At 56.1% G+C, this 23,338-nt stretch overlaps 1 protein-coding gene and 1 pseudogene across 1 annotated transcript in view; one reads left to right on the top strand and one right to left on the bottom strand.

The window, feature by feature from the left end:
- Positions 1-23,338, top strand: part of GLT1D1 (glycosyltransferase 1 domain containing 1) — a 77,843-nt gene that overhangs the window by 33,359 nt on the left and 21,146 nt on the right. The window contains exons 4-8 of the mRNA XM_075535121.1: positions 1,949-2,000; positions 10,263-10,299; positions 13,016-13,072; positions 15,673-15,768; positions 16,548-16,597. Of these exons, the coding sequence (XP_075391236.1) occupies positions 1,949-2,000; positions 10,263-10,299; positions 13,016-13,072; positions 15,673-15,768; positions 16,548-16,597 (292 nt within the window). The remainder of the gene's footprint in view (positions 1-1,948; positions 2,001-10,262; positions 10,300-13,015; positions 13,073-15,672; positions 15,769-16,547; positions 16,598-23,338) is intronic.
- Positions 21,662-22,850, bottom strand: LOC142429107 (protein LSM14 homolog B pseudogene; annotated as a pseudogene).

Below are 23,338 nucleotides of genomic sequence, written 5' to 3'. Positions count from 1 at the left end.
GTGGGGTTGCCGTGAAAGGCTGTTCTCGTGCCTGTGGAAGCAGTTCCCTTCAGGTCCGTGTTGTCCTGCAGAAGGGGAGCACCCACTGGCCAGAACAGCATGCAATGAGTCTATGCTGGGCTCTGGGCGAGGGAGCGTGTGGGCGGGCCATGGGTCCCTCCCTGAGCATGGGGCCACATGCTCTCCTCCAGGACCAGGAGTGCGCTCACTCAGCTGGAAGGGGAGGGCTGGGCTCTTTGCCCAGATTGTTGTCCACGATAGGGTGTGTTCTCAGCCCCCTGCCCCCAGCACCCAGCCCTGCTCTACACCAGTTGTCTCTTGACACCCGTGTCGGCGGAGCCCTGGGTGGTCCAAATGGGAGCTCAGCCGTAGCGCAAAGGTGGGCAGTTCACATGAGAACATGCCCAGTGACCACAAAGGTGACGCACAATAGGCACAGACGACCTCCCCCCTCCAGCCCCCGGTGACCTGAGACGGGGACAGGCTGTCTGATGGGAACTGGGGTGGAGTGACCTCTCACATTGCAGCGCAAATTCATCCAAACCTGTGGCCACGGCAGCTCTCCCTCCAGAGCCCCTCCTGAGGGGTGTGCCCCGTGCACAAAGAGCCCCTGTTCCTTCCCTGCAGGGTGCCCTGAGAGAGCAGGTCAGCGTCCGGCCATCTCTGATGAACCCCTGCCTGGCCAAGCACCCACGCCTAGCACCTTGCAGTTACGGGAAAGGCCCACAATGTTCCCATAAAGCAGCAGGTAGCTGCCCAACCTAATGGGCAGAGAAAGGAGGAGAGACAGGTATTCAAAGAAACCATAGCTAGAAGCTCAGCAGATCTGGCAAGAAGCTCCAATAATCACTCCCAGAGAAGCTCAAGGAAGTCCAGGGAGGCCAGCACAGGCAGAGTGGCCCTCGTCCTGCCACGCCAGTGAGCTGCTCCGTCAGGAGGTGCCTTCTCACAAAGAACGGCCCCGCTGGTGTCTGTGCTTTGCTAGCCCCTCACTTCAGAGCCCTGGACCTCGAAGTCACGTGTGCCCACGGGGTGTCACAGGAAGAGCTGCTTTTAGCCCAGAGATCCCAGGGGACGCAGTCTCCAAATGACTCATGTCTCAGGAGAAACGTGAACCCCCCAACGTTGGTGTCTGAAGGTGTGCCCGCACACTCTGACCTGAAATCCTGTTTCAGAAGCAGCTTTAGGAACGGCCTAGCTCAGAAAGTGCGCAAGCACGGCCGTTTCCTCGTCTCCCCGATAGGTTCAACTTGCCAGGTGCTGCACGTGCCTCCTAGCCATGACCCCGGTCAGCGGCACCTCGGTTGGTAGGGGATCTCTGGTCCATTTGTTTCAGGCAGTTTAAAATCTATTCCAGTGTACCCCTGGATGCTCTTAGGCTCCCCACGGCCATTGATGGTTACAGACTGTAGAGCGAGGTTTTGACTCAGTGGGCACCCAGGTGACATCGTAGAACTGTATCCTGAGAGCCTCTGGGTTCAAACAGACAACCTTTAGGTTAGCAGCCGGGTGCTTAACCACGTGCCCCCAGAGTTCCTTCTGGTCAGGCCCACCGTCAGCAGCACCAGCTGGCCTGTGCCCCGTGAGGTGGCTGTCTTGTAGGACCACGTCAGGCCCTTCAGTATCCTGGGTTTCTGAGCCGGGCCTTCTCTAAAGCTACCCCCTTCCAGAGACCACTGAGTTTCAGAGGCCCCTGGCTGCTCCTCTCCCCTTGCCTCTGTGGGCGACTGACCTGGCCCGGGAGGGAGAGAGGGAGGGAGGGAGGGAGGGGGTGGCGGGGTGGCCTCACCCGCTGGCTTCTCGCACACACAGGTTCAACCTAGTGGCCGGCGGCCAGGGAGAGGAAGGTCGCTGGCCCTGTAAATCCACGTCTTGGCCAGCCCCTTGCCCCCATCCAGCCATGGCCGCCGAGCACTGCGCCGACGGTCTCCTCCTCTGTCCCGCCCAGGTTTGCCGTGGCCTTCACAGAGTCCATGAAGCAGCGGGCACAGGCGCAGTGGGTACGTATGGCCCTGCGGCCCTGGGGGGGCACTCCTGGCCGGCCCCGGTGACGACAGGGTAGTTAGCTGGCAGCGGGTCGGGCGCCGACCCCGAGGACACGCCAGGGCTGCGTCAGCACTAGGAAGACGCGCTGAGCTGGGTGTAGCAGATGTACACCATCACCGTGTGTGTCTTGTGGTCAGAGGGGAGACGGGAGCGAGGTAAGAGACGGGGGAAGCTGGGGGTGGGAAGTAGCGTCGAGGAAGGAGCGTCCAGAACAAGGGGCCCTGTGGGAAAGGGGTGTTTACACTGACCTACAAGGGCAGAGGTCAGCTGTGTGGCCCTTAGAGAGATGAACGTCCAAACAGGAAATCACAGGTGCAAAGGCCCTGCAGCAGGGAATGGCCAGGTGATGTGTTGTTGGTCATGTAACTGCAGGAGGGTGGGTAGGACTCCAGGTCCAGGAGGGAGGGAGGCCGAGGGAAGACCATCAAAACTGGTCTAAGGTGTGTGTGTGTGTGTGTTTGTGTGTATGTGTGTGAGAGAGGGCAGGGGGGGCGCTGAGGTCAAGGAGGGTGAGCTGGGAAGACTTCAGCTGTCTTCTGTCGGGGTTGGGAGGGTTCTGTATAGGCCCCCAGGGAGGACAGCCCCGTGGCCAGTTTGTGCTGGTGTGCCGTCCACAGCTGACTGCCTGGCTACAGACCTGTGCTCTGTCCTGTGGGGTCCCTGACATATACGCCTGGACACACGCTCACAGGAGCACGCACGACACACACACACACACACACACACACGATGAAGCACCACAAAGTTTGGAGAGAACCAGTCTCTTTGCCCCCACGGAGCTTGCCGGGGGCCCTGCGTATCAAGTGTGATGTGGCGGTCTAGTTACTAAACTTGAATGTGAACCTGTTTTCAATAAGGCATTTTTTTTCATGGAAGGAGGAGTTTTCTAATCCGGTTCAGTGTAACATCTTTACCAGATTAGTTTATGCAAATGAGGATGTGTGTAAACAGCGCCGAGGTCCGTGGTCCCGGCTGGGCGTGTGCAGAGAGCGGTGGTGTGCATTCTGCTCCGCACAGCGGCCGTCTCCAGCACGTGTGTTCTGCTGTTTGATGCACTGGGTGGCCAGCTTCCGTTTGCTATTATGCTTCCTCTCCATCAGGCAGGCTTGGCTCAGTTCGTCTGTTCGTTAATCCCACCTAATTATCACCAAGCCAGAATCAAATTTCAGTAATCCCAGATTTAGAAAGATTTGTGGCCTCTGCTTCCTGTTGTTTGTATGCCTTCCAAAGAGAGCGTGCGTGTCGATGCATTTGAAGTCACGTCGGGTGTAAGTATGTTAAGACCAGAACGTGTGTGCGGCGGCAGCAGCCTTTCCTGGGTCTGCAGATTCCTGACCACCAGGCCCGGGGCGGGCAGAGGGGAGGGTGGTTGCAGAACGGAATTTACATTCTCACCGAATCCAGAGTCTGTGGAGCCTGAGGCTGAAGCGCCTGCCCTGCCGTCACCTTTAACCCTGAACCCCCAAACAAGAGCTGTCCCCACTGCCACCTTGGAAACCATCCAACTTAGCAAGTGAAGAATGGCTGCTGTGAGCTTTTGATAAAAAATTCCCGCTGCATGGGGCATAGGAGGCTGGGGGTGGGGGGCGTGTGTGCCAACAGGGAAGGACAGATGGAGCCGGAGGAGGGGAGGGGCTGCTTGATGGAAGGATGCCAGTTGTCCCATCTCACTGGAGTCCACTGTGCCCACCCCTGGGAGCAGCATGGGGGGGGGGTGGAGTCGCTTGTGCCAGGAGCAGTGGTGTCACTGAGGACGTAGGTGTGGCTGACCCAAGCCCCGGTCAGGTGATGCTCAGTCAGCATCATCATTGGCCGTTCCTGAACGAGGGAGATGGAGGAACCGATGCCCTGAGCCATGGTGTGGGCGGAGTGTGCTGAACGCACACCGTGGGCTTCCACGGGCACTAGCAGTCCACGTCAGAGGAAGCACGCCCCAAGACTTTGTCTCCCTGACTTGAGACACTCAGGTCAGGAGGGCCAGTCGCTGGAGGAGGACACAGTGATGCTTGGTGAAGTGGAGGGAGACAGACTGACCGGGGATCACAGCGATGGGCTCAGATGTAGCACTGGCACTGAGGATGGTGCAGGGCCAGACAGTGTCTGTCTGTCTGTCTGCTGGTCCTGACGGACACCGGTGAGACTGAGCTCCCGCGTGCATCTTGATGTCACAGCCCTCCTCAGCTGGACCCAGCAGCCCCGTGTTGGGGGCTCTGCGTTACTGTGAGCAACTGCTCCAGCTTGGACCCCAACAGCCTGGCAGGCATGGCTTGGAGCCAGGGGCTCTAACTTCTGTCCTGGGAGAAGGCCTGGGTGCATGTGTGTTCCCCACCCTCAGTCTGGCTCTGGAAGTTTCCACAAGAATCTAGGGTGGGGTGGGATGTCAATAAAGACCATGCTGTTTCACCCACTTCATTCGGAATGCCTGCCTTTAGCCTTGGGCCCTTCCTTCTCTGCATGCTCTTGGCTGGCCTTAGTTCTCCAGGTGGCTGCCTCACAACGTGCAGGAGACCCCATGGGGGGAGTCTGTCCGGCAGGCCCCGCACGCAGCAGCAGGGCAGCAGCCAGGCCACAAAGGGTTGGACTCCCGGTAGCTGCCCACTGTGGGAGGTGCCCGGTCAGCCCCTCTGCCTTGTTTATTTTCCAATGAGTTGCCTCACCGGTGTTCTGGATGTAAACCTGGGCTTCCAGCTCCGTCCACGATGTTTTCCTTCATTAAACCAGAAAGCTGGCAAAAAACAAACAAAAAAACTCCAGAAGAGCAGCATGTGAGGAGGGAGGGGCTTCAGGAAGCTGGTAGGAAATGAAATGGAAAGGTGATGCTGACAAGCTCCCTTGTATTTCAACAGAAGCCCCCATTTCCCCCCGCCCCCCAGCGGAGGCTGGGCCACGGGCTCCTGGGTCTCCCTCCCCGCTGAGAATCCCTCCAGTCGGTCTTTGGACTCCTAGCAGCAGGGCTCCTCCCTGTTCTAGTAAGTCCTCTGCAGAAGGATCCTTAACAGAGTTCAAATATTTATCTGGGTTGTTTTCTTAATCTTGAGTAAATACTGCTTAAAGCAGTTCTTAACGTCCACAAGCAGAGGGGACAGAAATGGCACTCCAGCTCTTGGGTCCAAGCCCTCGCTGGCCCATATGTCTAACACATGTTTTTAAATCATTTTATTGGGGCTCTTACAGCTCTTATAATAATCCATACACCCATTGTATTGAGCACATTTGTACATATGTTGCCATCATCATTTCCAAAGCATTTTGTATCAAGTTCTCTTTTTCCCTCCTCCCTCCCTGCCTCCCTCCCTCATGAACCCTTGATAATTTATAATTTTTTTTTCATGTTTTACACTGACCACTGTCTACCTTTACCCACTTTATTGCTGTCCATTCCCCAGGAGGGGGTTATATATAGATCATTGTGATCGGTTCCCCCTTTCTCCCCTACCTTCACCTCCTGGTATGGCTACCCTCAATATCAGTCCTGAGGGGTTTCTCTGTCCTGGATTCCCTGTGTTTCCAACTCTTATCTGTACCTGGTTTAGCTGTGCTTTGGTTATCTGTGCTTCGGTTTAGCTGGATTTGTAAGGTAGAATTTGGATCATGATAGTGGAGTGGTGGGGGGAGGAAGCATTAAAGAACTAGAGGAAAGTTGTATGTTTTGCTGATGATTTACTGTACCCCTGCACCCTGACTGGATTGTCTCTTCCTTGTGACCCTTCTATACGGTGATGTCCAACTGACTACAGATGGGCTTTGGGTCTCCACTCATTCACAATTATATGATTTTTTGTTCTGGTCTTTGATGCCTGATACTTGATCCCATCAATACCTCATGATCACACAGGCTGGTTGCTTCTTCCATGTGGACTTTGCTGCTTCTGAGCTAGATGGCCGCTTGTTTACCTTCAAGTCTTTAAGACCCCAGATGTTATATCTTTTGATAGCCAGGCATCATCAGCTTTCTTCAACACATTTGCTCATGCACCCGCTTTGTCTCAAGCAGTTGTGTCAGGAAGGTGAGCATCATGGAATGTCAATTTAATAGAACAAAGTATTCTTGCAATGAAGGAGTACTTGAGTGGAGGCCCAACGTCCATCTGCTACCTTAATACTAAACCCATAAATATATGACATAGATCTGTTTCTTCATCCTCACATATGAATATATTTACATATGTACACACCTTTATTTAGACCTCAAAAAATTCTCTTTGCATCCTAGTTCTTTCCTCTATTTCCTTTTACTCTCCTCTTGTCCCACAATCATGCTCAGCCTTCATTTAGATTTCAGTAATTCCTCTCGGTTACATTGCCCTTGATCAAGCCCTACCAGGCTTCCTACACCCTCCTCGCCACCAATTTTGGATCACTTGTTCCCTTGTCCCTGAGTTTGTTAGCACCCACTTCCTTTCCCCCACTCTCCCTCTCCTGTGTCCCTCCAGAACCGTTGGCCCCGGTTGTTTTCTCCTCCAGATTGTTTACTACGCCTTTCTTATCCACACAGACCGGCAGTGTCAAATAATAAACACAAGAACCAGACAGAGCAAAATAAAGCAACAAAATCATTGATGCCAAAGGAAAAGCCTATAGATAGTTCCAGGTCTGTTTGTTGGCCTTTAGGGGTGTTTTCTGACCGAGTCTGATGGGGTGCCGCACCCTGGCCCCAAGTTCTATTTTTGGTGTTTCTCAGGGACTTCCTTACTGTACTCCCCTTGCTGCTCTGTTGCACGCCCCGAGTGTTTCCCCCTGGAGTGGTGGGGTCAGATCGGGCACAATTCCCACACTGTGCCTCCAGTGTTGTCCATCGAAGTGCTATGGGTCAGTGAGGAATGGTGTCCTCTGCTGTCTCCCTTCACCCACGTTTCTGTGGTTTCTCCCCCTCAGGCGGGGGTGGGGGGACTTAGAGATTGGTCCCCCTTTCTTCCCCTTCTCCCCCAACCCTCCTGGCATTGCTCCTCCCATGACTGTTCCTGAGGGAGTCACGCCCTGCCTATCTGCTGTGCCCTGGCCTGGGTTAGAGAGAGAGCCCTCTCTTGGGTTCTGGGTGGGCTCTGCTGCCTCTGAGAGGCCTACAGCCCACTTCCTGGACTGGCCATTGAGCTGGAAGTGAGGCAAGGAGGGCAGTGCGGATGGCTTCCCTGTGTCCGGTTGGCAGTGCCTGTGAGCTGGGGATGCTGGTCACTGCTGACCACTAGCTGTGGACAGCGGTGCCCTCCACACAGCCCCCTGCAGTGCCTCCAAGGAGCTGGCCAGCCAGGGGGCAACAGTGGGAGCCACTTCCTCCACATCTGTGAGCTTCCTTCCTTCCCCGAGGGCATCGGCTCCAGAATGCCCACGTGTCCAGCGGTGCTGTGAGAGTCAGAGTCACCCAGGGCCTCGTCCTGCCACAGGGGGCCTTGGGGCCTTCACACCCTCCAAAGAGGGGCTCTCTGGAGGGATTTGCAGGGACGCCACTGCCCTTGGCCCTGGGTGTGAGACCCCTGGGGGTGGCTCAGGGTGTCACCCATCCGGGAGGCATGGGCCCGAGGGTGCTGCCACATGCCCGGGGCTCAGAGTCCAGCCAGACCACGGGTGCCTTCTCATTCTCCAGAGGCTCACTAAGGAGACGTGGAGGCTGAGTCTACATCCTCCACTCCACCGGAGCCCACGGCATGAGAAACCAAGACCGACTTCCCTGCAGTTCTCCATCAACTTTCCCGGGTTTGGAGGGGCCCTCCGGGCAGGCTGCGGACTGCCCTGGCTGTGTCTGGCCCTGGGGTCACGGTTGTTGGGCTCCCTCTCTGTAGCTGCTCCCTGTTGGGTCTGACACCCCAGCCCAGCCTTGCAGTGCCCCGCTCACCACCCCCAGGTAGAGGATCTTCCCACAGAATGGCTTCCCCATCCAGTTCAGCGGCATGAGCTGGGCAGCGGGGGTTGGGGGGTGGGGAGGGGGGCCGCACAGGACCCGGCTGCCTTCTGAGATCTCTGTTTGTGGTGTCTGTGGTTTGTCCTCAGCCCCGCCTAGCTATTTGACAAGCTTCTCTCGTACAACTGTAGCTGCAGGTTGTCATTTCCAAGTAAACACGGTTATTGTTTATTGAGACCCCGCCCCCAGAGCACCAAGCCGAGCCTCAGTTTCCCAAGTTGATACCCTGGCATGGAGCTCACAGGCAGGGTCACCCCGCACCCTGTGAACCAGTCGCCCCCAGGAGAGTACGGCTGACGGCGTCTGGGTTACCTTGGAGGCTACGTGACTCTGTGTCTGCTCTTCTGTGGTGGCTGCAGCAGGGAGGAGGTGCACAGGGCCCTCGTGGCACGGCGGATTCCGAGTTGGGCTGCCAACCACAAGGCCAGCGGTTTGAGCCCACCAGCTGCGCCGAGGGGGAAAGATGAGGCTGCACGTGCCCGTAAAGAGTCAGTCTTGGAAACCCACGGGGCAGTTCTTGCCAGTCCCATAGGTTGCTGAGAGCAGGCGTTGATGGCAGGGAGTCGCCAGTTCTTGCATCAGGACCATGACTACCTCTGTAGTTCCCCCCTAATGACGTTCCCCGTTGAGATGGGACTGAAAGACACCTCCCCCTCTCCCTCTCCCTTCCCCCCTCTCTTTCTCTCTCTCACACACACAGACACACACACAGACACAGCTGGTGCTGCCATTCCTGGGTTGAATTGATGAGCTAATCCTCCCAGTGATGTACAAGTCTTTTGACTGACTCTTACGTTACTTCAAGGCAAGTGAAACAGCAGTAAATATTGAGCAAAGAAAGCTAATTTGTATTAGAGCATTTTAATTTAGAAAGTGTTCTTCAAAATCAATATCAGCCGGTTGGCCTTGGCCCGATTCCTTTTATTACAATGATTAAACATAAACCCCAGTCCCGACGTATCTGATCCTTTTCCGTTGGTGTTGGTGGATAAGACCTTCGTGTGTCCTTTGTGGGGTCTCTGAGAACCCCAGGAGTGCAGCGGCCAAGGCGTTCGGCTGCTGACCTGCAGCTCAGCCGTTCCAGCCCAGCGGCTGCTCCGTGGGAGGGAGACGAGGCAGCTTCCTCTGTGCCCCACAGCAGCCCCTGGAAACCATAGGGGTCTGTTCTGTCTGGCCAGTCCCAGGGCAGGGGGTTTGAATTTAAGTCCTTGGAACGTGATTCAGGACCAGTTTTTTATCCAGAGTTTCAGAGATCTTTGAGCCACGGCACAAGCCAGTAGATGAACCCACACCTTCTGCAAGCAGGCAGTTCGCTCCCCTGTCGAGATGAGTGACCAGCTCAGTGTCTCTGGTGTGGGGATGGGGGGGTGGTGGCCCAGTGGGGGGCAGGTCTCTTGAACGAGAAGGCTTCAGTTGATGCGTTTTCCAATGGTGAAGCAAGGGAGCACCGGGGTGCAGAGTTAATGTTGAACTGCTCACCGGCAGGTGGACAGTGTGTACCCACTGGGAAGCCGGGGCAGACAGTGAGTCTCCTGCCTCCGGACCCCATGGGCACACCTACCCTGTCCTGTTGGCTTGGGTTCCCTTCCAAGGGCAGTAATGGCGAGAGGGTCCTCTCCTCTTGGTTTCTGTGGGGCTCGGCATGAGAGTACACAGGAGTGGCTGCCTCCCTCCTGGTACAAGTACCCACATCAGTCCCAGAAGTGCCCCCCTGCCCCCACCCCCAGAGCCCGGGTCCCTTCACAACCAGGGGTCAGGTACTTGCTTGGTGGAAGGACTTGGGCTGTTAGTTTTGTTTCCTCTGTTTGTTTCCAGGGAGCAGGGTCCCCCATTCTTGCTGTCCCAGGCGGTGGGGACACGGTCTTTCTGAAGATGAGGTCTCACTTAAGGATGTGTAGGCAAACCAGGCTGCCCTGAGCCCCTGCTATGCCAGCCTGGGAACAGGGGCAGGGTATCAGGGTATCCCCAGGGGCAGGTAGGGGCTCACAGGGATATCCCAGAGGACAAGGGTCTTACCCAGAGGTTTCCCAGGGATGCGGGTCTCCCATGGGTGTCCAGGGTGGGGGGCAAGTGTCTCACATGGAAGTCTCCCAGGGGCAAGGGTCTCATGTGAGTATCCCAGGGGGTGGAGGCCTTCAGCAGCATGTCTTGGATGAGCTTCCTTAATGCGTCCACTAAGCTGCTGGTCATCGTCCAGTCAGAGTGCCCTCCCTCCCCTCCCCCGCAGGCAGCTCACAGGCCGCCCACAGACTGGGACCCATGTGGCTTTGTCTCTGGGCCGTGGCATTTACACTTGTGTTCTCTCTTGGTTCCTCCTAAGCCGCAGGCGCAGGCGAAGATCTTTGTGCGGAGTCAAGGTGAGCACAGCTGCATGCCGCTCTGACTTCGGAGCAGGGGTGTGGAGAGACGGGTGGGGCAGGTGCTGCCGGCCACAGGGAGCTGCGTATGGAGCTGCCAGGTGCCGGGCAGTGCAGATAACATTTCCTAACAAGTTAGGACACGGCTCTGCAGACGGGGGTGGGGGTGGGGGTGGAGAATGTTGCATTGCACATTTAGGACACATGTGGGGGCTGCTGTCCAGCCCATGTGGTGGCCAGAGAAGCCCTCGGCCATAGCAGGGAAGCTGGCGGGCCAGCTCCGAGGACAGACCCCCTCTCCAGACTTGGGTGCTGCATGCAGCACCCTCAGTGCAGACAGGGCACACGCTGGTCTCCCAGAGCCTGGAGAAGGCTGTGGACACGTGGGTCTGTACGGGCACAGCCCCTGACGGAATCCCCGTAAATGGCTACGAGAATGACTAGGTGGGACATGGGCGGGAAGGGAGCACAGGACCGCGGCCACGGTGACCTCTGCTTGGTGGCCACACAGCCCCCATTACTAAAGACCCAGCCCAGGTGGAGGATCACGGGCTGAGGGAGCATCTCACGACCCCCACCCTGCCAGCCTGGGCGGCTGGCTCACTAAGGTTCCCTTGGGGGAGCGGGACCTGGAGCAGGCCGTAGGCCTGACAGTGGGGAGGGCTGCAGAGTAGTGTCCATGGCGGCCACTCTGTGCCTGGGGAAGTGCAAGGCCTCATGGTCGTTCAGCAGGAAGGGTACTGCAGAGCAGACGGGCAAGTAGAGAGGGTGGATGGACATGTTTCAGGCCCTGAGCTCTCCCGGTGCTGCGATCACTTGAGCCCTTTGTGCACCAGGGATGCAGGGAGTCATCAGCATCTCAAACCTGTTCGAAGGAGAGCAGGCGCCGAGGTGGACGTGGCAAGGGCCCCACAGAAGATCTCGGGTGAAGGCAGGCCTCCCTTGGGGCTTAATAGAGCCTCACTAGCTAACCAGTGGGGCTGAGCCCACGCTTGGTGTCCCCCACATGTGCCAGTGTGGGACTGCCCCACAGGAAGCTGCTGTCTCAGTCTCGAGGGGGTTTGCCAGGCCTTTCTTCTGAGGGGTCCCTAGGTGGGCTTAGACCTTCCAGGGCTCAGACACAACATGTGTGTGTCTGCACCACGTGTCTGCACCACGTGTGTCTGCCCCATGTGTGTGTCTGTACCACACTGTGTCTGCACGTATGTGTGTGCACCGCGCTGTGTCTGCACCACGTGTGTGTTTGTATTGCACTGTGTCTGCATGTGTGTGCGCACCACGCTGTGTGTGCACCACACTGTCTGCACCACATGTCTGCACCATGTGTGTGCACCACATTGTCTGTACCATGTGTGTGTCTGCACATGTGTGTGCACCACACTGTCTGCACCACGTGTCTGTACTACACTGTGTCTGCATGTATGTGTGTGCACCGCACTGTGTCTGCACCATGTATGTGTCTATACTGTGCTGTGTCTGCATGTGTGTGAGCACCACACTGTGTCTTCACCATGTGTGTATCTGTATCGTGGTGTGTCTGCATGTGTGTGCACCACGTGTGTGTGCACCATGCTGTCTATACCATGTGTGTGTCTGCACCACGTGTGTGTTTGTACCGCTCTGTGTCTGTGTGTGTGGGCACCACACTGTGCACCATGTGTGTGTCTATACCATGCTGTTTGCACATGTGTGTGCACCGCACTGTGTCTGTACCACGTGTGTCTGTACTGCACTGTCTGCATGTGTGTGTGTGCACCGCGCCGTGTCTGCACCATGTGTGTGTCTGTACCGTGTTGTGTGTGCATGTGTGTGTATACCGTACTGTGTCTGCACCACGTGTGTGTCTGTACCACTCTGTTTCTGCATGTGTGTGTGCCTGTACCACTCTGTGTCTGCACGTGTGTGCACCATGCTGTGTCTGTACCACATGTGTCTGTACTGCACTGAGTGCACCATGCGTGTGTTTGTACCACGTGTGTGTACACTGTGCTATCTGCATCATGTATATGTCTGCCCCTCGTGTGTGTCTGCACCATGTGTGTGTCTGCACTGCGCCATGTCTGTATGATGTGTGTGTCTGCCCCTCATGTGTGTCTGCACCGTGCTGTTAGAGGAACTCAAGGTTCGGAGGACCGTGTGCCCTGGTGGCACAGCAGGTGAGCTCTTGACTGCTGACCACAAGGTCAGCGGGTCAAGCCCACCAGGTAGATGTCTTCCTGCCCCCACCCGGAGGAGGATGTGGCCTCCCCTGACTCACAGCAACCCTCAAGGAGAGGGTAGAGCTGCCCCAGGCAGCCCATCTTGACCAGTATTGGCGGGGTGAGGCGGTGACGGACTCATCTTGACCTGAGGAGTGGCTAGTGGTTTCAAACTGTCCACGTTGTGGTTAGTGGCCCATCCTGTGGTATCCCACTGCTCTAGCAGGGCTCCTCTAGAGCCCCAAGGGCAGGTCTAGAACCCGACAGCCACGGGGACAGGGTTCTGGGCCCAGGGCCGAGAGCTCGGCTGCCTGGGAACCCTATGGTGTGGCTCTGTGGGCCAGACTGGACGGCACAGGGGCGACCCCAGGACTGGCCAAGGCTGGATCAGGGTTGCTGCTGTGGAAGCCGGGGGCTCCAGAGGTCAGGCCTAGAGGGCTCAGGGGACTCGGGGGGGGGGGTGCCTGGAGCCCTCGAGAGTGTCTCTAAGCACCCCTCCTCTCTCTCCCATCACGCAGGGATCAGCACGGCTCCCAATGCCGCCTTCCACTGGAGCACCTTCCTGCAGCGTGCCGGTGAGTGATGCCCACCCCGCCCCGGGCCCACCGGGGGCGCCCTGCCCACGGGGGTCAGTCAGTCCCTCCTAGTCAGCATCCAAACACGAGGTGGCCCCAGGACGAGGCGCTGGACAGAGTGGGGAAAGCTGTGCGGCCTGAGCCGCTGGCTTGAGGGAGTCTGGGAGAACCTTGGAGACGGGTGTTAGTCACTCTCAGGCTGGCGCTGAGCTCGCCCTGTGGCCACACGAAGCACAGGCCCGCAGGGGACAGCACCAGGTTGGTCAGCCATCTGGGAGGGAAGGGCAGAGTGTGCCCAGGGGACACTCAGACGGCAGCAAGGACAATGGGGAGGCCGGGGAGTGGCACTGAAGCCACCATCTAGAATCAGAAGGCACATCCATCTCCCACCCACCAGTCGCTCCAGACACAGAATCCACCAGGGCGGCTGCAGTCTGTCGTGCGGGGCTGCTGGGAGTGGACGCCCCCTGGCCAGCAGGGAGAGAGGGACCTGGGTGGTGCGGTGCTGAAGCGCTCTGATACAGACTGTAAAGCCAGTGGTTCTAGCCCTTTAGCTGCCCCATGGGAGGAAGACGCGGCTGTCAGGACTTGTCAAGATGCACAGCCTTGGAAACTTCTGGGGCAGCTCTGCCATGTCCTGCAGGGCCGCTGTGGCCCAGGGTCAAATCCTAATGCCCTGAGTCTTTACGGGAGCAAACAGTCCCTTCAGTCTCCCTAGGAGTGGCCGACTGGTGGGTTTGAACCACCGACCGTCCAGTGGAAAGCCAAGCCCTTAACCCTCTAGACTGCAGAGACAGAACATGCAGCAGCTGCCCCTGCTCTGTCTCCCCACTCCTCACAGGGCCTGGTCCGCACACAGCACCTTGGGGTGGGGTGGGGTGCCCTGGGGGGTGTCAGACGTTTCCTTGGGAGACCTCTCTGGAGCGTGCTCGTGGGTCTCCGTGAGCCTTTCTGTAAAGCGTCCCCGAAGTTGTCAGGCAGCCTGGAGTCAGCGCCTTCCTGACTGAGGGCCAAAGTCCTTCCTTCTCTTGTACGTGGTGACTGTCCCGACCTGGTTGCCCCGAGCAGCAGAAGGACACTGCCCGGTGTTTGGGGGCATTGCTGTAGTTGCTGTGCCAGTCCCTGGAGTCCGCCCCCCCACCCCCCGCCCCTGTTGCCTCTGACCGGGCCCTGGCTCCGGCTCCTCCTGTCTGCAGCAGTGTAATTGTTCCAGATGCGAGAGGTCTCCCACCGGCCAGTGTTTAAGTTGGCTCTCTCTTGCAATGGACAGCCCCCTGTCTGTGGCCCTGGGTGGCCCCGATGGCTCATGTGCTGTGTCTGGTCATGCGGTGGGAGGCTTGAGTACCCCCAGGGAACATGGGAGGGAAGGCCTGGCTACCTGCTATCAAAATACCTGCCATCGGACGTCCTTTGGAGCAAGACTCCGCTCAGATGCACAGGGGCCACTGGGGTGGGAGTGTCTGTGTGTGTCCGGAGGGGGCTTCTAAAGGACATGGGAAAGTGGGGGGATTCAATACTAAAGAGGACCCCCCACAAACTTTCAACAGCCCCTTATTGATAGTCCTTCAAAGAGCACCCTGCTCGGGGGACGCTGTCTCCCACGTGTCATGAGAACCTGCTATTTGGGTGTTAAGGCTGGAAGAGACAGAGGCTCACAGATGATCTCAGGCACCGGTTCTGTTCTCAGTTTGGTTCGGATTTCTCACGCTTCCTGGTGAACGACGGGATGAGGGCAGGTAGGGCACATCCGCTTTCCACTCGGCGGATCGCACACACATGCACATACGTCCCAGGCCCTTGCTGTAGTCCCCGGATGCCATGGCATTTGCCCAGCCTGCTTCTTGGGCATCCCGTACATGTTGCCCCATGTGTCCCAGTGTTTGTGATGTCATTCGGCGGAGTGTGTCCCTCCCTCCCGCTCCTGTTCCTACCTGGCTGTAATTTGACGGAGACTGAGCCAGGGTGGTGCCTTCCCTTCCAGGCCTGAAGCGTGCCCAGGGCCCTATTCTTGGAAGACCCACCAGCCTCTCTCTGTCCGGCCAGTAAGCCCACTCTGTCTGAGGATTCTGAGCTTTCCTCCCCCCGCCCCATGCAGCACCTTCTAGCACGCTCCCTTTCAGAGCAGATGGCAGTGGTAGCCGGGCACCACCTAGTTCCTCTGGCCTCAGGCCTGCGGAGACTATTTACAGGGGCCGGAAGTCCATCAGACTGAATGTTTCTGTGTTCTCTGCCCTGGACAGGGAGAGACCAGTCATTGTGCGTAGGATCCTGGTAGACCTCAGGATAAGCAAGTCCCCCGCCTCCCACCCCAGCTGCCCTTCCTGATACCAGGAGAGGCGAATTTATCCCTCTGAGGCAGAGCTCAGCGTGCATGCGCCCACTAGGACAAGGGGCGAGTTCACAGAAAGTAGGTTCACATCCCAGTGTTGGGAACAGCCAGCTCGCTGGTCTGAGGCCTCCTGCGCCTGAGCCGAGTCTGTGTGTGTGTGTGTGTGTGTAGCGTGTGTAGCGTGTGTATAGTGTGTGTACAGCAGGGGTGGGCCTGCTGCCTCATCATCTGAGTCCTTCTGCTTCCAAGCGCGTCCACCCTTGTGTTGCAGAGATTGGCCACAGCGCCGATAACTTGCATGTCTTCCTGCTGATCTGCGGGCTGAGGCCGGTGAAGGACCCGCTCTACCTGGTGGATGCCTTCTCAGGTGAGTGTCTGCAGTGTCTCCTCCCATCTCCCCTCCCCTCCCCCTGGGATTCTGCTTGGCCCTCCCAGCCCATGCCCTCACTGCCAGACTTCCAGTCTCCTCTTCTTGTCCCCTGTCCTCAGGCGGAACCCACTCTAAGCTCCTAGGAGTTTCCCTGGTGGGAGGTCAGTTTTATCTAGGTTTCCCCTGTCCTGTGCCCATTAGCTTCTGGGGTGACCTTGAAGATATCAGCCAATTACACCCCGAAACCTAACCCACCACCATCAAGTTGATTCTGACTCATCGTGACCCCTCTGGCTGAGCAGACCTGCCCCATTGGTGGTGGGTGTGGGGTGGGGCGGTGGTTGAGGCTATGCATCCTTACAGGAGCAGACAGCCTCAACTCCCTCTCTTCAGTGGCTGGAGGCTTAGAACTGCCAACCTGGCTCTCTGCGTAGGCCAGGGCGCCAGCAAGTCTGAGACCAGCGTAGTTTCCTCTGGAAACACTTCCCGTCTCGTGTGTTTGACCTTTCATCCCGTTCAAATTCACCTGTAGACACTGGAGCAGCTTCCAGAGTCTGCACCGCATAGTGGAGCTCCACGAGTCCTGGTTTCCCAAGAATTTAGAAGCGGAGGCAGTGCAAACTAAGGACAGATGTCTCCTGCCCCCACTGTATGCACCTGCCGTGCCCGTGGGCTCCCCCTGCCTCCAGTGGGAAGCAGTCATGTCTCTTCAGTGCTGCCCAGTGTCAGCTATGACTGACACCCCTTCCACTTTCTCCCCCCCCCCCCCCGCCAAGAATGGCATCGAGAGGAGCCCAGCGTCTACCTGGTCATCGTGGGACCTGAGGTAAGTCCCCAGTCACTACGCTAGTGCTTTCATGGGCGTGCTAAAATGAGGGTACCACTTTCAGGGCCCAGGGCTGCGCCGCTGCCTTCTGTTCAAGTCAACAAACTGTTTGCCATTTCAAAAATGAAAGCCCGCTCAAGGCCAGATGTGCTGGGCTTTATGGCTCTCAGCCCTCAGCTAATTGCTCCCAAGGGTGTCAATTGTCTGGTGACACAGCTGGGGGTGGGGGAGGGGAGGTGCATGGGAGCAGAGGTCAGTGTGATGGGTGTGAAGTCAGGCCTCCCTGCCCTGACTGCCCCTGGTGGGCCTGGGCTGTCCTCCTGGGAGGGGGCACATGGCTGTGCAGAGGAAGTGCTCCCAGGGGGAGAGACGTGCCCTGCACCAGAGGCCAGCTGTCGAGGGACTCAGACCTGTGCAGCCCCCAGGTACTCAGGACCCTTGTCTGGACCCAGACGGTCAGGGGGACATGGCACCACACTCCAAGGCTCCCAGGAAGGCTGCCCACAGGGGTGTCTGTCTAGGGCTTTGTGGCCCACTTTGTGGCGGGCTAACAGGGAGGTAGGGACATGACTTGGTGAGTGAGTGTGGGAGTGTCCTAGCCATTCCAGTGTCCTTCACACATCTGTGTGCTCACCTTCATACAGGCACCCAGGTGTCCACTGCCTGTGCTCACATGCAGGCAGGCAGTCTGCACATGCTACACACACACACAGACACGTCCACTGCCTGTGCTCACATGCAGGCAGGAGGTCTGCACATGCTACACATACACACACATGTCCACTGCCTGTGCTCACATGCAGGCAGGCGGTCAGCACACACTGTACACACACACACACGTGTCCACTGCCTGTGCTCGCATGCAGGCAGGTGGTCTGCACATGCTACACACACACGTCCACTGCCTGTGCTCACATGCAGGCAGGTGGTCTGCACACGCTACACACACACACACACGTGTCCACTGCCTGTGCTCACATGCAGGCAGGCGGTCTGCACATGCTACACACACACACGTCCACTGTCTGTGCTCACATGCAGGCAGGTGGTCTGCACACGCTACACACACACACACACATACGTGCTCACTTTCATACAGGCACACATGCAGGCGGTCTGCACACACTATACACACACATGCTCACTTTCATACAGGCACGCACGTGTCCACCGTCCATGCTCACATGCAGGCAGGTGGTCTGCACACACTCCCTTACACACACAGAGCTAGGTAGCCACCCATCCGCCCAAGCACACAGGCCCACACTGGCGCAGACATCTGTGGGAACAGAGTGCGCCCCGGCACTGGCCATTCAGCCGTGATCGGAATGTGGTCCTGTCGGCCGGCCCGTGGCCTCTGGCTCAGCTCGGGCGTGGGGCGTGTTAGGAGGGTTTCCCTTGCTGGTAGCTTCTGGGCGAGATGGCAGGAGACAGTTCCGGGCTTAGACCACTCGCTCACCTTGCTCAGCAACTGCAGCAGCCTGAGCCGGGCTGGGGGCCAGGCTGGGGGCTGGGTGAGGCCACGGCCACACTCTGTGGCGGCACGGTTCCTCCCTTCTGCTTTATTTGTGCTCCTTTGTTCTGCTCATCGTGTGTGGAGTCCCCTTACAAATGGCTGTGGGGAAAATACTGGCTTAGCTGTTGTGAGAAGGTGGGAGGACGCAGCCCGCCGTGAGTGCAGTTGTGGGGAGGGGCGGGGGAGAGGCGGGAAAGGGTAATGCTGGGTAACCATTGACTGAAGACCATGACCCCTCCGTTTAACTTCCTCTGTGCCACGCCCCGTCAAGAAACCTGCAGACAGGTGTCATGCTTGGACATACAGGTGGCAGTAAATATGTGCAAGGAATCTTTTTCTAGAATAGAAGAAAAGGGGGTGTCTGCGTGGGCTGCAGAGGTGACGAGAGGAGCTGTCCCTGGGCTCCCCGACTGTCCACAGGGGAGGGGCACGAACCTGGCTCCTCCTCACCCAGGCTTCTAGGAGAGACTCTGCCATCTATCCAAACTTCTGTCTGTCATCCATCCATTTGTCCGTCTTCTGCCATCCGTCTATCTGTTCTACCCATCCATCCACCCGCCCATCTTCTGTCATGCAGCTATCTATCTCTCCATTATATCATCCATCCTTTCCTCGAGACCCATGTGCCCCTCTCCTACTGCCCAGTGCTCTACCCATCACAGCCACCTCCTTTCCATCGGACCCACCTCAAATACATCTGTCTTCTGTCAGCCATCTACTCTGTCCATCTGTCCTTCTATTGTCTCTCCATCCATCCACTCTCCACCACTCTTCCATTTACCCGCTTATCCCATTATCCATCCATCATCGGTCTATTCTTCCTTCTTTCCTTCCATCCTTTTCTCCTTTCAGCCATGTCTGTACTTCCCTTTGATCCTCCATCCATCCATCCATCCATCCATCCATCCATCCATCCATCCATCATCTGTTCATCTGCCTACTGTGTCATTTATCCTCCAGCCATCATCCATCCTCTGCCAATCTCTCATCCACCTTGCTATTATTTTCCCTCCACTCCATTCACAATGAAGTGAAGGTTTACACGATCAGATCATTGCTTTTGTGTTCAGCAACTTAAACAGCTTATAAAATCTCACGATGGCTTGCCCTGCCCCCTCCACGCCTCTCCCCAGACTCCTTCCTCTTCTGTCTCCTTCACCCAAGTTCACACCTGCCGACCCTGCAGGTCTCTTGGTTTTTTTTCCTCTCTGCCCCCCCAGCCCCTGGGCGCCGTCAGCATCCATGTCTTTTGGTATAGTAGCCGTACCGGAATTCTCTTTGTAACAGTGATTTCGTACAGTGTCGGTCCTTTTGTGTTGACTGACTTCAGCCCGCTTCATCTCGTCTGAATCCACCCACGTCACCAGGCGTTTCACAGCTGTGTCGCCAGCGTCCAGCGGTGTGTGGTGCCCTTCGTGTGCATACACCAGTGGTTGTGTATCCCTTCCACCCATGGGCACTTGGGCCGTCCCCCCTTCCTGCTGCTGTGCACAGGGCTGGGAGGGACATGCTGTGGGTGCATCTGCCTGTGTGACGGTCCTCACTTCTGTAGGGTGCATGCGCAGCCCGGAGGTTGCCTGGTCTTACGGCATTTCTGCTCCCAGGGGTCTGAGGAAGGGCTGTCCCACTGGACTTTCCACTGTGGCTGCACGTGTTCCACCCCACTGGCCCCGAGTGAGGTGCCAGCCTCTTCCGATGCCCTCCTTTGGCTTGTGCGGTCAGTGCTTGGGCGAGGTTGGTCGCATGAGTGTGTGGATGTGCATCTCCCAGGTGGTGAGTGATCACAGCATCCCTGGGCCAGCTCCAGGTCTTTGGTAAACTCTGTTCATGACCTCTGCCCATTCCTTAATCAGACCTTTTTTTTTTTCTTTCCTTAAATGTTGCAGTTCTGTAGATTTCAGACATTAGTGCCTTATCTGATGTCATTCCTAAAAATGTTCTTTTTCCTCTTTTGGTGACATCTTCAGATGCCCCAAGGTGTCTTATTTCTAGTAAGTGCTTCTAGTGCTCCATCGCCTAGTGGGCACATGCCAGTTGCTATTCCACCAATCCCTCGGGCCTTGTTACTGACTGGTGCTTCCTGCAGTTTGGACTTCTTCCTTCAGCACCACTGGTTCTAGTTCACATGCTCCTCTTGAAACGGTTGAATGTCGACTGGTTCTTTTTGGTACAGCATGTGTTCTTTCCTTCTTCATGAGGGATGTTGGCATCTAAGTTTCTATTCCGGTGATGTTTGGCTGGGTGTTGTTACCAGGGTGATGTTACTGTAATCCCTTTCTAGACGCTGCAATAGTTTGGGCAGAATTGGTGCCAGATCTCTGAATAGTTGGTAGAATTCCCAAATGAAGATGGCTGGGGATGAACTTTTTAAAAGAGGGTTTTTTCCATTCACTAAATCTACTGTTTTTCTTTATGGGTGTCTGCTGTTCATGTATTTCAGTTGGATTCTGTGGCGATGGCGCCCATTTCATGTCTTATTCGTTGTATTTGTGTATGTGTAGGAGGTCAAGTAGATAACATGTATTATTGAGTTGTGTGTGTATACGAGGTCAAGTAGATAACATGTATTATTGAATTGTGTGTATGTGTAGGAGGTCAGGTGGATGACATGTATTACTGAGTTGTGTGTATATGTAGGAGGTCAAGTAGATAACATGTATTATTGAGTTGTGTGTATGTGTGGGAGGTCAGGTTGATGACATGTACTACTGAGTTTTGTGGATGTGTGGGAGGTCAGGTTGCTGACATGTATTATTGAGTTGTGTGTATGTGTGAGAGGTCAGGTTGCTGACATGTATTATTGAGTTGTGTGTATGTGTAGGAGGTCAGGTGGATGACATGTATTATTGAGTTCTGTGTATGTGTAGGAGGTCAGGTGGATGACATATTATTGAGTTCTGTGTAGGTGTGGGAGGTCAGGTTGATGACATGTATTATTGAGTTCTGTGTAGGTGTATGAGGTCAGGTTGATGACATGTATTGAGCTTTTCTGTGTATGTGTATGAGGTCAGGTTGATGATATGTATTATTGAGTTGTGTGTATGTGTATGATGTCAAGTTCATGACATGTATTATTGAGTTCTGTGTAAGTTTAGGAGGTCAAGTTCATGACATGTATTTTTTAAAAAATAATTTTATTGGGGGCTCGTACAACTCTTTTTTAAAAAACTGTAAACATTTGCATGTTTATTTATAATTACAATTTACATGACTACCAACAGCAATCCCACCACTAGGTTCTCTAATCCTTGGCTATGACGGCCTACAAAAATAAACCCCGGCTTAACAGCAACTGAGTCTGAGTTGAGAAGATACAAGTAAACCTTGACAGCTACTGAAGGGGTTCCGTAACCAAGGTCCTTGTTTTCAACAAAATGCCCATCATCGGGCTGCATGCTACACTAAAGTCTGACCTGCTCATGCAACCAGTTTATATGCCCGCCTGCCTGCCCTGGGCAGGAACATGAACTATGTACATTGAGAGGGGGCGGGCTCGCTTCCTAAGTGGATGAGGGAGGACCCCACCTGGCTGGGCTTCGATCCCACCCCTGTGGAGGCTGGTGCTGCTGGCTCAGAGCAAAGTTTAGGCCCATCTTAACCAGAGGGGCTCTCCCAGTCCTCCTTGCTGCAGATGGCAAGGTGGCCAGATTGCTTTATGACACGATCCCCTGGGCTGGCCCTGGGTAGTGGGGTGGCCACCTCTGCCAGTGTCATTTGCACTTTTTAAAAGTCAAAGCTGCCATAAAGCTGCCAGCTGGAAGACACTCACTATGGAGCCCTGGTGCTGGCTGTGCTCCAGAGGAAGGGTGGGCTGTAGGGGCTGGGGCTAGAACTAGTCCACCGGAGGGCCCCAGACACGCCGAGTCCAGTCCAAGGAGGGGGAAAGATGACCAGTCGATGTGGCCACTTCTCCCTCAGCAAGTGTGTCCTCTGCATGTCTGCTGAGCCCCCTCTGCAGGAGCCCTGCTGTAGCCTCACACGCGGCCAGTCCCGGCTCTGTGGGTGGTCGGGTTGCGGCGGGCAGTTCCAGCCCCTCGGCCCCCTTGAAAGCCACCCCGGAAGCTGCGTCCTCGGAGAAACCTGCCAGACACACCGAAAGTCTCCATGTTGAGTTTCCTCTCCTCGGCCCACGTGGTCCGCCTGGAACTGGTCTTGAGCTCAGAGGAGATGTTGTCAAAGAAGGACTTGGACTTGTCGTAGTAGCAGTTGGGCCCCAGGAGGTCTTCCTCAGGTGGGCCCTCGTCATCGTTCGGAGTCACCACTGCCGTGTCCTTCTCTTCCCCCTTCTCGGCTTTGTCGTCTTTAAAATTCAGTTTCTTCTTGAATTCTTTGTCCAGCTCTTCCCGGTTGAACTGAGCATTTGCACTCTCAAAGTCAAAGTCCCCTTCAAACTTGATGGTGTGCTCCTTGGTGCCAGCCGGGCGGGCCTGCCCTCAGGAGCGGTTCCTCGTCCGCCGGTTCCCTGATCTTCTCCTCTGAGGCCTCCTGTTCTCATCGTTCACCTGCCCCTGACTGCACAGCAGCGGGCTGAGCGACATCGCTGGCCGTCTTGCTGCTGGGCTGGGCCTGGCGACTGTGGAGCTGTGTGCCCACGGACCCCTTGCTGGGCAGCAGCTTCTTGCTGTTGAGGCTGTCCACAGAGCCTGTCTGCACAGCCTGCTCCACCATGGGGCTCTTGCCGACCGGGATGGATGGAAAAGCAGCCTTGGCAGTCAGCTGGTGCGGCTCTGAGGACATGCTCGTACAACTCTTATCACAATCCATATATCCATCCATTGTGTCAAGCACATTTGTACTTTTGTTTCCCTCATCATTCTCAAAACATTTGCTTTCTATTTGAGCCCTTGGTATCAGCTCCTCATTTTCTCCTCCCTCCCCACTCCTCCCTCCTCCACGAACCCTTGATAATTTATAAATTATAATTATTTTGTCATATCTTACACCATCCGACATCTCCCTTCACCCACTTCTCTACTGTCCACCCCCCCAGGGAGGAGGTTATATGTAGATCTTGTAATCGGTTCTCTCTTACCTTCCCTCCACACTCCTGGTATTGCCACTCTCACCACTGGTCCTGAGGGGTTCATCTGTCCTGGATTTCCTTTGTTTCCAGTTCCTATCTGTGCCAGTGAACATCCTCCAGTTCAGCCGCATCTGTAAGGTAGAATTGGGATCATGATAGTGGGGGGGGGGGAGGAAGCATTCAAGAACTAGAGTAAAATTGT

This window comes from Tenrec ecaudatus, chromosome 16, assembly GCF_050624435.1.
Source record: "Tenrec ecaudatus isolate mTenEca1 chromosome 16, mTenEca1.hap1, whole genome shotgun sequence".
Lineage (NCBI taxonomy): Eukaryota > Metazoa > Chordata > Mammalia > Afrosoricida > Tenrecidae > Tenrec > Tenrec ecaudatus.
Note: the sequence above shows the minus strand (reverse complement) of the source record. Positions and strands in the feature narration are given on the sequence as shown.